Consider the following 15335-nt stretch of genomic DNA (forward strand, 5'->3'; position numbering starts at 1 on the left):
ATGGGTTTACATCTCTACAGTGTCTTCTTTGAATTGCAAATAAATGGAAAGTTATGGAAATTCACTTATAATGTATTTCAAACCGAAAACCTCAAGTCCCCAAAACCATAGCCTGAAATTCTGGAAAATCTTTACAGTTACTTAACGTTGACCATATAATTCAGATTACTGTGTTTTTGACTTCTGTCTAATTTCCATTGTTTTTTCAAGTGCCCCAAAAACATGCAAAACCACTCGATTTAGGTGCTTTCAGAGATTACTTGAGTTGAAATTCTCTGCAGAACTAAACTTATAGACTTATGAACTAAACTTTAATGATTTGAAGGAAAGAGAACTCGCCACGTCTTAACCTTATGTCAAAGTTATGGCAGGTGGAAACAAAACACAGAATTCCCTGTGGTTCAGCTCCCAAGGCTCTAGAGACATCAAACAGATTTCACTTGGGTTCCCAGGAGACTGGAGACACTATTGCATATCTTCTTCCCTGCCATGCGCGGGTTTTTGCAAGAATAATTTTTCCCCCCAAAAAAGAAGGCTCATCAGTAGGCCTCAGTGGTCCACTGCAGAAACCTTACTGAAGAACCTAGTTGATACATCGCAACAATTCATGGAAGATGGAGGGTGAGATTAACAGAGCAGACTCTCAAAGCCCCAGAGACCGACATATTTAGATATCAACTCCCAAACAGTAAGATCTTTGGAGAGCTTATCAAAAAGCCCAACATTGAAAGTACATTAAAAGATTTGAATGTGAGAGCATCACGTCTCAGAAAAAATAGATTTGCATAATTGAAAGTTTACATTGACACCTAACATTGACCTTTTAATCCAGAATCCAGCCTTGATTTTTGCGACAGCCTATCTGTGAGCGATCTACACCTTTGAATTCAGGAGCTTGTAAAAGTTATCAAGACACGACTGGGCTGCACACAGCTGTTGTGAGCTTATTTGATGTAAATTGATGCAGTTTCCCATTCTTTATAAACATATAGACTATAATATCTGTAGAACAGGATTAACAACTGTTTTAAAAGAATTTTCTTTTCATCAGTTAGTTAAGAGGAACGTATTTTCCAGTGGGGTTGGATAAAAATTTCTTATGGCACCAAAAATTCAAAAAATTGAGGAAAAACAATTTATATAGCTTCCGATTTCAAATTGAAATGATACAAACGATACTAATAAAAATCAAAATACTAGCACAAGCAGTAAGATTTGATGTCAAAAATAATAACAAAGGATTGTCCTATACAAATAAAAGATGCTTATCATTATGCAGACACAAACAATTTGAACCATGAACACTCCTTTCAGATATATTTTTTTTTAACAGTGTTTTCTGTCGGCTGCATGGATGAACATTTGTAAAATGCCACTGTCTGTGTCCAGAAATGTTTCCTATGGTGATCTCCATTTGTCAGTGTCAGCGATGGATTCTAGGAAGACCGTGACTGACTTTTTGTTACGGCTTACACTCAGACTGCTTCCTCCACCACGTTGTTAGAATGCGGATATAACAGAATGACATTGAAAATGGTGTTTCTTGCAGTTCCGATTGTGCCATCCAAATCTGTTAAAACAGTTTTTGGAAAGAACAGTGTCATTCAGAATCATCAGCATTTCCAAAAGTTCTGATGAACTTCTACAAATAAATTTGTGTTGGATTGTACAGATAGGTGTGGAACACAGCAAAGCGGAGTAATTCAATGTCCTCGCTTAATCGCATGAGAGTATTTTAAAGCAATTTCTATAAAAAAGACGAATGTCTGTCAGAGAGCGAGGTGGTATGAATGCCCCGTGAGTTATTTGAAGGTTTTCATTTCTTGATTTAACTCATGTGTGGATGTGATTAAAGGTGCGCATCAAACTACAAAACCTGCTTTCCTTTCTTAGGCCATTCATCATCTGTAGACATTTAGTTTCAGTGTAGTGCCAGTCATTAAATCCATGGCTCCCCGGCAGCCAATTCCTAAATCTAAGAGCCTTTTTACTGAGCCACGTCTAATTGTGGGGACAGTTGTGTGTTAAGGCCTGTGGGACAGGGGTGACCTTAAAGAGGATGGGTATGTGTTAGGAGGAGACAGAGTGAGAGTGTGTATGTGTGTTTAGGGGGGTGTCACTGAGTACACGCCTGTCTGTCTACATAGGAAAAGGCATTGATCACCAATGACACATTGAGGGCCTGACGCCACAGCACACCTATAACTCTGATAGGGAGGCATGCTTCTTTAAAAGGTCAGCCAAACCAATAAAGCATCAAGTTTATGCTGTGCAAAGATTTGGGCTCAAGTGTTTCTCAGAACCTCCTTCAAAACCAATGAGACAGCTGGAATCTTGTGAGTTTCGCAAGATCACAATCGCAAGGAAATTGATCTTGTCAGGCTTCAAGCTAAGTGTCTGATCCTGAGTTGATCAGACCAAGTCAGCATCTTAGGAGGAAACATTGGCAGCTGTGCCGAGAGACTTGCAGACTACAAGTAACCATAACTTTAATCTAACCTTACTCTAAGATTATCATTAAATGAATTTAACCGCAATCCCAACCTAACCTTGTAACAGTGAAGTGGGCATGTCATGTTTTGTAGTGGCTGTGCTGTGCATCTGCAGGCAGACCAACTTGGCTTTTTAAGTGTGATTGTTTAGGAGATTAGTGTAACCGCTTCTATAGCATGTGTGTTGTCAAAAGTGGAGATTATCTTAATTAAGAGAAGAGCAAAGAATGCAAGCCAAGTGCTTTCTATCTTTCAAAGATCTTTAGAGAGCAGGATGTTGTGTTTCCTCTTTGATGCTCTCTTACTTCCTCATATGATTCAGTAATGTGATCTAAAATGTCATGATAGGGAGACACTCACCAAATCACCTGCCAAGTATGTTTTTTTTTTTTTTTTAAGTATTTGCCCTTGACAACATCATCTCAGAATGTTTGTGAAAGAAACCATCTGTCAAATTAGGTTATTTAAAAGCTGAAAGTAGGCTAACACTATGCACATATGATTAAACTTCAGCCTAAAAATCCAATTTTTATAGACTTCTTACTGTATCTGGTCATTTCGCCTAACAACAGTGGGGTTAGTTGGCATATAAATCTCCTAAAGGGCAAAATATGGCAAGGAATAGACTTCACTGAATATTCAAGTGGAGATAATGTTTTATTTTTTTGGATGATACTTATTTTTACCTTTCCTCTTTCCTTCTCTTGTTATATCATGTATCTTGTCATATCTTCCATCTGTGTACTGTCATGTCCCTACCATGCAAAAGTACACCAATAGCAGCAGTCCTAGCTTGAGACACGATTTTCCTCTCTGCTTTCCCATATGACCCATCAGGAGCCCTCAGCAGTGATCTATATACCCGCATATGCTCTTCTTAAGGGACGGTGTTTCTGTGCACCTGTGTGCAGATTGTACGTGATTACACATGCTCCTTTTGTCACATGAAAACAGGCTGTGTGTTTGTGTGTACGCGTGTGCATTTTGGATCCCCTTCTGGCTGCCTCTGCTCTCTGCCCACTAGATAACTGTGCTGAGAAGCAGTGCCAAAAAGCGTCAAATCACAACTGTCATCAGAAAAAAAGAGCTTTTGTAAGAAATCAGGTGAAAATAATGCAGCTGGCAACATGAAATTGTTCTGATACAGACATGTTACCTACATTTACATTTTTGATGTCATTCAAATATAGATGAATCAGATTTTCTGTAAAAAAAAAAAAAAAAAAAAGGAAAGTCAAGGATGAAAATGAGCACCTGTCTTCAGAACTAATGTTTTTTTTATACCTTCGTCTGTTTTCACACTGAATGTTTAGCGAGGCTTTTGTAATACTGCCTAACTGTGAATATATTTAGCAGAAAAAGAAGAGTAAAAACAAAATTCCTTAATGTTGTAATGTTGTCATTTTAAGCATCTGACTGGTTTATCTTCAGCACAGTACAGCACGCAGACCTCATTGTGATGTTCTGGTTATAGCCGTGTTTTTGTCTTTTTGCAGAGCACAGAGACAAGTCCTGCCAGCAGCCTTCAGTCTCTACCCATCAGCCCTTGCAGTGAAAAATCTCTTCCGTTTAAGGTAACACGGAGCAGTCTGTTTTATACTAAATTTAGCTATTTGTTCAGTGAGAACGGCTGTATTACAAGCATCAAATTTACAGATGCATTAAAAGTGTGAGGCAATGAAAAATATTAATAAAAATGTCCTCCCAGCTTTATATCTTACAAAAACAGAGCTTATGCTTTCACTTAATACATGCACAGTAAAGTTGTAGTGCTCACTTGTTATTCTTTTTCCATAGCCAACCCTTCACTTCAATTAGCCAGCTAGTTTAATTAAAAGAACACAGCAGGCTCGGTGTGATCAAAAATATAAAACTGAATCTTCCTTTGATCCATGTGTCTCGTTCAGTTTTACCCATATCAGAACAATTAATACTTTTTTTTCACATCAGCTTCTAATGAATCACGAAAAGATCAAATAGGAAGAAAGAGAGCAGAGCAGCAAGGAAGGCAGCGTGAAGGAGAGAGAGAGAAAGAGTTGGAAAAAGGATGATTAAAAGCAGGAGAGTTGCAGATATAGAATGGGAGAGGGGCAACGTGTTTTGATTGTCTTGACAGGCTCCAGATGCCCTCTGTCAACCTTGTCCATCCCAGCCGTGCGATCTGGATGAGATTTATTAATCTCTGTAGGGAGCATGTGCATCATTGCTCAAGTGCATGCTTGTGTGTGAGCGGGATTTAAGTTTGCCATGGGAGGTCTTTTGTCGAGCTTTCCCCCTGGATTTAGTTGGGTCACATCAGAGGTCTTGTTAGCCTGTTGGAGGAGGGAGGCGTAGTAGAGCCATCAGCTCTGTGGTTCTCATCTTTGATGTGTGTGTGTGTTTTTTTTTTAACTGCAACATAATGAAGTTCCCTTTACATACATGAATGTACACACTGGTAAAGGTCTTTTAAAATACAGTCTAGTGATACTTACCCACAAAATACTGACACACTGCCAACAAATACTGCGTTTGGTTGTCACTAAGGGCACCTGTATGTGTGCACCACTTAATCTTAGGGCTGTATATAGACTTTGTGTTTGTATAGTTGTCACAGCGTGTTAGTGTTTCACAAAGAGTGGATGTTTGTGTGAGTGTATGCCCTCTTTATTGACCTACATGCTGTATCAGTGGCAGCTGGACGATAAGGAAAAATTAAAAATGTAGGATGGGAGAAAGCAGCAAGAATTGCAGGAAATGAGTTTAACTTGAAGATGGGACAGAGGTAGATGATTGAGAGAAGTGTATATATAGGAGAGAGGTAGGTGGTAAAGGCTGAGCTTTTCACAGAGCTAGATGAATTGAAAACAACATAAATACAGAGAGGGTATATCGCCTGAGTAGAAGCTTCATATGAGGAAAAAGTTTCAATGTTGAGAAAAGGACATTGTATTTCTTACTTTGGGACAGACTGAAGAAAAGAGATGAGGGAGAAAAGCTGCTGGGAAAAGTGTGGGAGCTATAGCTGAAGTGTAGCCATTCAAGAGCAAAGCATTCGGTTTGATGACATTAACTTGATAAGGAAAAGGGGAGGAAATAAACACCGGAGTGCAAGAGGTGGAGGCGAGACCAAGCGATGAATGAGAGATAGAGAAGAAGCCGGTGTTTGAGAAATACTGCGTGAAGATGGAAGAAGAAGAAGAGGGAGGGCTGAGAAGAAGAGAATTTGCCCTGGCACTCTAGAAAACGACTCGGCATGTGTAAAAATAATCTACGGTATCCACCTGAGAGGCTGCAGTGTCACAGTGCGACCTAGTTTAATTTAGACCCAATGCATATGACATGATTTTTACCAGATTTTGTCCCAGTTAAAGTATTCTACTGTATCTTAGAAGAAAGTAGCAGAAAAAAGAAATCACGCTAGAGTTGCCGCTAGAGGTGTACTCCACCAGTGTGTTCATTAAAGAAAAAAATGTCAAGGGCAGCAAGTTTTGCACCTGATGAAATGTTGTTTTGTGTACACTCACCTTTGCTTCAGCAGCACGGTGAACTTCTTTTTATAGTGGAACACTTATCATCATGTCAGAGGCAGCGTAATTAGAAATTAATAATGCATAATTCTGATGACTGTGAATTTATAATTACCGACTTTTCCCCACAGTGATGCCCTAATCACTGCGAGAGGGTTAAAAGGATGCATGCTTTGAGGAAAGCACGGAGATATGCGGCTATGTGCGTTATACACACCTTTCTGACACAGACAACACGCAGCTATATCGAGATGCACAAAATGTGATTTCTTTAAGCCGCAGCACAGAACAGACTGCCACTCTCATCTCCCCGTTTCATCCTTTGTCTCGTTTTTGAATCTCTCTTTCCAGATAACCTTTTATCTCTGTTACACTACGTGAGAAACTTCGCGTTTAGTAATTGTTGTGAGGCTCAGGCATCAAATTCCACTTTTTTTTCTTCTTCAAATTTTGCTCCTCTGCATCAGTGGTCCTGTGATATGAGTTCTCGGGTTAAAATCAAAACCGTTATTAGTGAAATTGTAACTCGCCTTTTTACATCTCAAATTATTCATTACGTTTTAGCTCAGTGCGGGGTGCTGTCAGAAAAAAAATACAAATTAGACCATTCTACTGTGTGCTATGATAAAGCCTGAAAAGTTTGCCACCCTGCCCCTGGGCTACCTTAGAACTAGACAGCTAAACATCAACTAAACCTCGGAAGTACAGATACTGTATATATTATATTATTTCTATCACCACAGCACTCAACTTTTGGACTGCACAGGAAAACATTTTAATGATTTGAAAATTTCCCTACAAACCAAATGTTTTCTTTCAGCTTTAATGGATGTGGAGTTCTTACTTTACACAGATATGAACTCACTGGATGCTTTATTAGCCAAACCTTGCTAGTACAGCGTTGGACCCCCTTTTGTCCTCAAAACTGACTTAATGATTTGTGGCACTGATTCAACAAGGTGCTCGAAACATTGCACAGAGATTCTGGTGCATATTGACACAATAGCATCAAACAGTTGCTTCATCCATGATGTGAATCTCCCCTTCTGGTACTCTGTTGGACTGACATCACAGTCATGTTCAAGACACCAGTTTGAGATGATCTGAGCTTTGAGACATGCTTAGCTATCGGGCTGGAATAAGCCATCGATACTGGGGAACAGTGTGATTGTAAAGGGGAGGATATGATCCGCAACAGTTCTCAGGTAGACTGGGACATTTAAACAGTCCTTGCTTGGTACTAAGAGGCCTAAAGTGTGCCAAGACAGTATCCCCTACACCATTACACCACCACAAGCCTGAACCGTTGATACAGGCAAGATGGATCCATCCTTTTCCATGTTGTTTTCTGCCAAATTCTGAGCCTACCATCTGAAAGTTGAAATAGAACTTGAGACTCATCAGACCAGGCAACATATTTCAAATCCTCTGTGGGCAGTTTTTGTGAGTCCGTGTAAATTAAAGCCTCAGTTTTCTATTCTTAGCTGACAGGAGGGACACATGGTGTAGTCTTCTACTGCTGTAGCCCATCTGCTACAAGACTCAACATGATGTGCGTTTAGAGATGCTTTTCATACCTTGGTTTTAACAAGTCGTTAGTTTAGTCGCCTTCCTATTAGTGTGAAGCAGTTTGGCCAGTCTTCCTGCCGTATGGCATCAAAATGGCTTTTTACCCCAGAGAAAAGCTTCTTGCTGGATGGTCTTTTTTGGGCTATTCTCTGTAAACCCTAGAGATGATCGTGTGGGAAAATTCTCAGTGGAACAGCCGTTTCTGAATTACTTAGACGAGTCCATGCAAAATTCAAAGTTAAATCACCTTTCTTCTCTATTCTGATTTGTTCAGCTTGGTTTGAATATCAGGAGGTTGTCTTGATCATGTCCCAAAGCCTAAGTGCATTAAGTTTCTACCACGTGTTTGGCTTGTTAAAGACAGCATGAACAAGCAGTCGATCTGGTGTAGTGAGTATATTTACAACCCCTGAACCATGTACCGGTACTGGTCCATGAGTCGTTTGGTGCCGGGCTGCGAGAGTTGAGGCTCGCGTGTGAAATTTATGGGTTTCAGTGTTTTTAGGGTTTTTTTAGAGTTTTTTTTATTTATTAAAATTTTTTTTTTTTTATAACTCTGATTCCCTGGGTCTTTTTTGGTACTGGTACTGGTTTTATTTTGATGTATTCATCCACAACACCTTAAAGGCCGGTCCGTGAAAATATTGTCGGACATAAACCGGTCCATGGCGCAAAAAAGGTTGGAGACTCCTGTTTTAGATGTCTACTAAGCACATTTCTTGTCTTTTTTCAGACTTGGATTTAGTTAACTTTTTTATGTTGCTATTTGTTGTGAAGCACTTTGTGATCCTTGTCTTGAAAGGTGCTATATAAATAAAATTGGACTTTACTTTACAGATATATCCATTGTGTATGGGCGTGTCCAGAGCCACTTAAATCTATTTTAAAAGCTACTGACATTATGGTGACCTGCTATTGACAGTTAATTTAATTTGAAAAGACAGCTGACCGAGGTCAGAGTAACCTGTTATCCTTTCTTGATAAGACTTGATAATGTGATGCAGATCACACATTTTGAATCACCTCTTCTCTGTTTTTAACTTAACCTCCTAGGACCTGGCCTCCACATATGTGGACATCACATTTGGGGTTATTTAGACCAAAATACTCAATTTTGCTCTACAAGGAACTGTCCACTCATGAGGACATTATGCTGCTACTGTTCTATCAAAATTTTAAATGAATATCCTCATATGTGGCTCTCATTTTTCTCAGAAACAAAAATTAGGCCAAAAAAAAAAAATCTGGTAATTCTTTGTTTTCACATTCATCAGGTCCCAATGTGCCCAAATATAAAAGGGAAATTAAAAATGCATGCCGTGGAGGAGTTCGGGTGTTAGGAGGTTAAACGGAAAAGTTCACAACAAAATCAAATCTACATATTTTTCATCTAATCTGTAGGGCTGTTGATATAAGCTTTTTCTCTTGCCCTTTTCAATGTGCATAAATAAGCTATTAATATAGTTACCAAGGCAGACATAAAGTAGATAAACAGAGACAGCCAGCAGATAGAAATGAAGATGGATTCAGATACAGGGTGAATATTAAATACGTGAGGCAAGCAACTTTATGCTGGATCAGTTTGCACATTTGTCTTTGTGATATCATTTTTTTTTTTTTTTTGGTGACGAAATGAAAAGTGAGGTTGGACAAACTGTACTGGACTCTCCAAGAAGCCATATGTGAGATGCCTGAATTATATTTGGTCTTGGTACACTGTGCCATATCACTTTTATAGACTGTTCATTTGTGTTGAGGAGTCCACATTGTGCTGCATGTCTTTGTCGCTTTTTTCTCGGGGGGCTTCCACACAGCGTAGCTAAGTACACAGTTTTTATGCAAATGATTTACCAACAGAAAGCATTTGATATGTGGACATAAATCATGGAGTCTTAAGCTGGCATTCAGTGTACTTAATTTTGTAATTTTTCAGCTGTGACCATATCAGACTCTCAAAACGTGATCAGAACTTCCACAGATGTACTTTTTAGTAAGAAACAAGGAGTCATTTGCGTAATTAAGATTTATTTTAAAAACTTGCATGGATGTAATATGTATAAAGGAAAGAATTTTTCCTTTTTCATCCTGTTTAACCTTCAGGTTTAAAATGATAAAACCGAATGTTCAGTCCATCTCTCACGAGAAATCGCGTGTATCTCAGAGACTACATCTCGGCTTTTGAGTGATAGATTCACAATTTAGTTCATGTCTTTCTTTGTGATGACACATTAGGCTTTCTCCGTGCGTTACCTGCATCAAGAAGTCGGTTTGTGACTGAGACTCCATTTAAAGAATCCATTTAAAGCTAAAGGGTGGCTGAGCATTTGAAACAGCTGCCGAGAATACGGAAAGTGCCTCCCTGCGGGTTTAAGATTTATGGACGCTTCTGAAACGTTTAAGTCAAATCAGATTAGCTGTTATTGTTTTGTGTTTTGTTTTTGTCTGTACTAAAAGCAAAGTTTAATAAATTAGGGTTTCTGAGTCCCTTCCCAACATGTGTATGCTGCAGTGCTGCTAAAAGTAAAATTGTCTGGGAGACCCTCTAACTGTGGTGCGATTGTAAGACTCCAGGTGTGGTCAATTATTATTATTACATTTGACATTTTAGCTAGTTTAATTCTCCAACACTCATAGTTAAAGTGCAAGGTTAGGGTTAAATGCTGGATAAATTGGTATAAAGATAACACGGAGAAGGCATTTTGTCATGTTGTTCTTGCTTACACCCATTTCATCAATATCAAGAAAAATCCAATTTGTTAAAGAAATTAAAGAAAATTGGATGTTGACTAATTGACAAACAACCAGCACATTTTCTCAATGATGTTTCCCAAAAAAAAAAGAAGAAAAAAGTTGAATCATTTCTCGTAACAAGAGGAATAAAATTCATCCCCATACCCTCTTCAAATGACTGCTGATTACATGCATAGAGAGCCTCAAACGCTTTACAAAATCACATCTCTTTGCAAAAGTGGATGCACTCCAATGATTTTGATCAGATTTAGCCCCACTGAGGCTGTTCTGTTCACATTAGAAATAAATTTGTATGCCCCACTTTTCTGCCATGGGTTCTCCATTCTATTCTGCCTTGAAAAATTGGTTTGAATGCCACCTGATGGGTGACTGAATGCACTTTATGGCGCTTCTTTCAGCGAGCAGAATAAAATTTCTCATTTTAGCTTTAAATGTGTTCATCACATTGAGATCTTATTTGTATGTGCACTGCCCTGGCATTGCTTGGCTCTGCATGTCCAGGGGCCGTGGATAAAAATTGCATTGCATTGTAATTCCTCAGGGATTAATGCAATATTTCTGTTCAAGTAAAGCTGAGGTCTGCCTTCCAGTAGAAGTACAGAGAAGAATTGTGACAACTGTATAACTGTTCAAAAATGACCAAACCAAACTATAAAGGTAGTAGATACAAATTGGATGATTTGATCAACCAAACATATGGCCTGTATGAACTATGCCATGCCATCACCTTCACCACACCAAGACATAAAATGAAAATAGATTTTTTTTTTGTTTTACTATAAAGAAGTTTAAAAGGGGAATAAAGAAACAGGAAGATAATATTGCATAAACATATTTCACATGTTCAGCCAATAGCCATCCACTTATGTCCACGAATTATTGTAGACTAAATCAATTTATTGCTGCATTTATAAGTGCAATATACACTTACCAGACATTTTATTAGGTACATTTTGCCAGTACTGGGTTGGACCCCTTTTGTCTTAAGAAATGCATTCATTCTAGTGGCTTATAATCAACAATGTGATGAAAACATTCTTCAGAGATCTTGGTTCAGTAAAGTGTCCCTGGATTTAATCATAAGCCTGTTCTCATCAATAACTCCTTTCTTCTGTTTATACTCGCAAGGTGTTTTTTGTCCTGTAAAGAAACCCATTAGGTCAATAAAGCATTGGATTTAGTCTCAACACTGACGTCACCACGACGATAGCATCGCACAGTTGCTGCAGATTTGTCTGCTGCACATCTGCGATGCAAATTTCCTGTTCCACTTCATCCCTTGGATTGTATATTGAATTCAGATCTGGTGACTGTGCTGGCCATTTGAGTACGGACATGACACATTAAATACATTTGAATATCAAACCATCTTTTCAGACTGTCATGTCTGTTGTTACACTCATTCATGGCCTGAACTGAAAAGGCAGATCTTCTTAGAGGAACTCTCCACGCGCGTTTGACTTTAATGCTCTGGTCACCTCTTTGCGAGCAGAGCATTCTACGGCTCTTTTCAGCGGTTAAGATGCAATATCGTGAGAGTTTTGAAACAGATTATATTAAGCTGCTGTATTTCTTTATCACTCGCTTTATCTTTCTCTAACATACCCTCTCGCATGTCTTTCTTCAGTTTATACTCCTAAGGTGTTTTCTGGGTCGTAAACAAACCGACGAAGTCAATAAAGTGTCCCTGGATTTAGTCATTAGCCTGTTCTCAGCATTTCATATAACTACTCTTATACATGCACTTTTAAAAGCTGCAGATAAGCCACATAGAAATGCACACACAAGACAATGAGGGATACCAACTGTGCCGTTGTAGCCAGACAGCTCATTTAGTGCAGCCTTCAGTCCTGTTCGGGTGAGATTAATTTTAGAGGCTGACTAATGTAGTAATTGTCACAGCATGTTAGTGATTTTTCAGTCCCATCCAAATCTCATGTTAGTAATTTGTGTGTGTATGTATGTGTGTTCTTTAGTAGGAAAATAATATCCTTATTATCTATAAATACTGTTATCTCCCCTGCAAAGGCAGGGAAACAGAGTGCATTCTGATTTAACACCACTGGGTTTTGTTTTTGTTAATTGTTTTTCTATTTCCTGGTGGAAAATGTATTCTTTTATAGGTTTTATTACCGTGGAAGCACTTAGTGAAGCTTTTAGTTATGTCCTCCTTGACCATTATCGTGTGCCAAGGTAAGGGCCCCTGCATACACTTCAACATCAATTAGACTTGCAAAATAAAGAAGCCGTTAAAAAATAAAAACCACCTTAAAAACTTTGCAGACAGTGTGAAACCTTCTCACCACCTCTGTAACTGTAAGCTTAGATCAAACAACATCTGATTTCCCCCCACTTTGCTTAATTGCCAAAATTGGTGGGACTCAACCTCTCATGATTGGCCAAGTTTTTATAATTGAAGAAGCAAGAATGCTGTGAAATTTCTTTTTGTTTTGTTTTGTTCACCACAATTTCTGGCACTTTTCAATGGGAAACACCTCAAGGGAACACCGTGAATGGTTACCTGAAAAGATTAACAGCATTTGGTACGATCCTTTTGTTTAAAGATTTATCACATTTCAATAGTTTTAGTTTTTTTTCCCTTTTACTATTATTTTCCTTTTATATTTTCTTTAATTTTGTTTTAGCAGCCTAGTCTTCTCCCTCCTTATGCCCTCACGTACATCCACTGACACATACATCACCCATCTACATACAACACCTCGCGTACATCATAATATCCTTAACTTTATTCACTGTGCAACAGCACAAATTGTGCTTAGTCTGGCACTTCTACCATTGCTAGTTCAGTTTTGTGTTATAGCCAATCAGAAAAACAGACTGGCTAAGATAACATGCCAGTTTTTTCTTTTCTGCACTACTGCAAGAATATTATCTGGATGTCGAAACAAAACATTACATAGTAAACTTTATATTAACATTAAATTATTTCCCTTTTTAAAGATATGGTGTTGAAAATTCCTTTATATTACCCTGAACCAGAAATTATTGCCAGAAAACCATAAACCATGAAGCCAAAACAATCAGATATTATACATACTTTAAAAAAACTTTATAGACGACACTGATACAGCACACTCATTCATTTATTTTTAAAATGTCTGTCAGCCAAAAATCAATCCATCCATCCATCTAGCTTCCCCTTGATTAAGTCACAATTGTCTCAAAGGGTCAACCAAAGCTACTGAATGAATAAGTGTCAACATGTACAATACAAAACTTTGTACTCTACAGTGATCAGGCAGATTACAACCTCCTCATGGTTTACACGTAAAGGGTGAGAAAGTTGAATCTTTACAGTTTCACAATCCTTTTTCTCACACAGACTCAGACTTACAGAAATATTTTTTTCTAGCCCTCGATCCCCGGGGGTGTTCTGTACTGATTCACCGTACAGGTTCCATATTTACTTCTCTGAATTTTGAAGTGACTTGAAGAAAATTGTCAGGCTCGATGGGTCTTTTTTGCATCACAGAGGTCATTTAAAGGACGACGATGTAGCTATATGGTTCCCTGTGGTCTCCCTCTGACTCTGCGTGTCCTTTAGCTAGATGGCTCCCTGTGGTTTCAGACCATCATGCTCAGCCTCGGGGCCTCTCTGTCCTCTCCTCTATCAATGTCCCCCTTTTCTCACATTTCCCCCTCATTTTCCTCCTGTTATCTTGCCCCTCGTTTCCTCTTCTGCTTTTATGTCCTTGAAGAGGTAATGACAATCTGCCTGTCATTTTGCACTCTCTATCTTATTGCTCGTTTCCTCCCACTTCCTTATCCCCTTTCTCTTGTTCCCTCTCTCTTCACATTGCGTCGCTCTTTGTCCACATTTTAACTAACTGCCTGTTGCAGACTTAACTTGAATATTTTTAGCGAAGACTGTTGTGCCTTATATCTTATTTCTGACTTCCCCATGAGCCATCCTCTCAAAGCTCTCTGTTGACTGCAGGCAGGGTCTGAAGATGACTAGGCATTTGAAAACACTGACAGTGAAAAGGAGGCGCCACGCTTACATTTTTGCTTTAAAAAAAAAAGATTCCACGTCAACTAATTTTACGTGACAAAAATTGTTTTTATTTATTTATTTTTTTTACTTTTGCACTGGATAAATGAGACTAACACTGTTAAATGAAGACAGCGGCACAATTCTAACATAAATATCAACCAGATTTTAATGTAAGACATGTTCGCAACCACTTAGAATTTCTTTTTTTTTGCCCTTAAGCATTTTGTAAATTGTTTTTAAAGGTGCCATAAGAATAAAGTTGTTTTCTTTAGTTTAATTATTTTCTATGTCTTCTGGAGCTTCTCTTCATCTTCCCTGCAAAAAAAAAACAACCATCCCCTGACAACACAAGGTTAAATAAAAACTGCTGTGTGCTCTGGGGCACTGCCACAGGACACAACGAGTTTATCGCTGTGATGTAGAGAGAAGAGGAGATCACAGTCGTGCAGGACGCACCGCATGACAACTTTATTACACAAACACAGGGCTCAGCAAGAATCGCAACACTCAACAGACTCATAAGTACATGTGAAAGACCTGCAGATACACACACAGAAACTCTCAGAGAATCACATACAAAGACAAACACACAGAAGCATCCCTGTAATGTACTTTTGGCTGCATGCATTGCTTTGGTGGCTTTATGGTCCCTTAGATAAAACTGTAATGTTAAACATGGTTTGTTGTTTCTTGTGTTCAGGATCCCAGCAGAGAGGAAGCCTTGCTGCAACAACTGAGAGAGAAAGATGAGCTGATTATGAAACTCCAGAGCGAACTGGTAAGATCTTAGTTCTAAAAGTAATTCAAATCATTATGTAGACTTTTGATGATAATGATGCCCGAGTTCCTTCTTTTGCAATGTGGCATGTTTTTTTTTTCCCTTTCTTTTTTGCACAAGAAAAAAGTAAAATAAAATGACAGTAAGTGACAGCTTCTGATGAATCCCTTAGTAAATATAAATGAATCCAGTGAGGTGAAATATTTATTTTTCCCTTCCAA

General features: G+C 38.6%; 1 protein-coding gene across 1 annotated transcript in view; it reads left to right on the forward strand.

The window, feature by feature from the left end:
* Positions 1-15335, forward strand: part of ccser1 (coiled-coil serine-rich protein 1) — a 139852-nt gene that overhangs the window by 58905 nt on the left and 65612 nt on the right. The window contains exons 8-9 of the mRNA XM_085475645.1: positions 3989-4066; positions 15037-15114. Coding sequence (XP_085331771.1) covers positions 3989-4066; positions 15037-15114 — 156 coding nt within the window. The remainder of the gene's footprint in view (positions 1-3988; positions 4067-15036; positions 15115-15335) is intronic.

This window comes from Copadichromis virginalis, linkage group LG12, assembly GCF_057382275.1.
Source record: "Copadichromis virginalis isolate Kocher_CV1m ecotype Utaka linkage group LG12, C_Virginalis_male_GT1.1, whole genome shotgun sequence".
NCBI classification, from domain to species: domain Eukaryota; kingdom Metazoa; phylum Chordata; class Actinopteri; order Cichliformes; family Cichlidae; genus Copadichromis; species Copadichromis virginalis.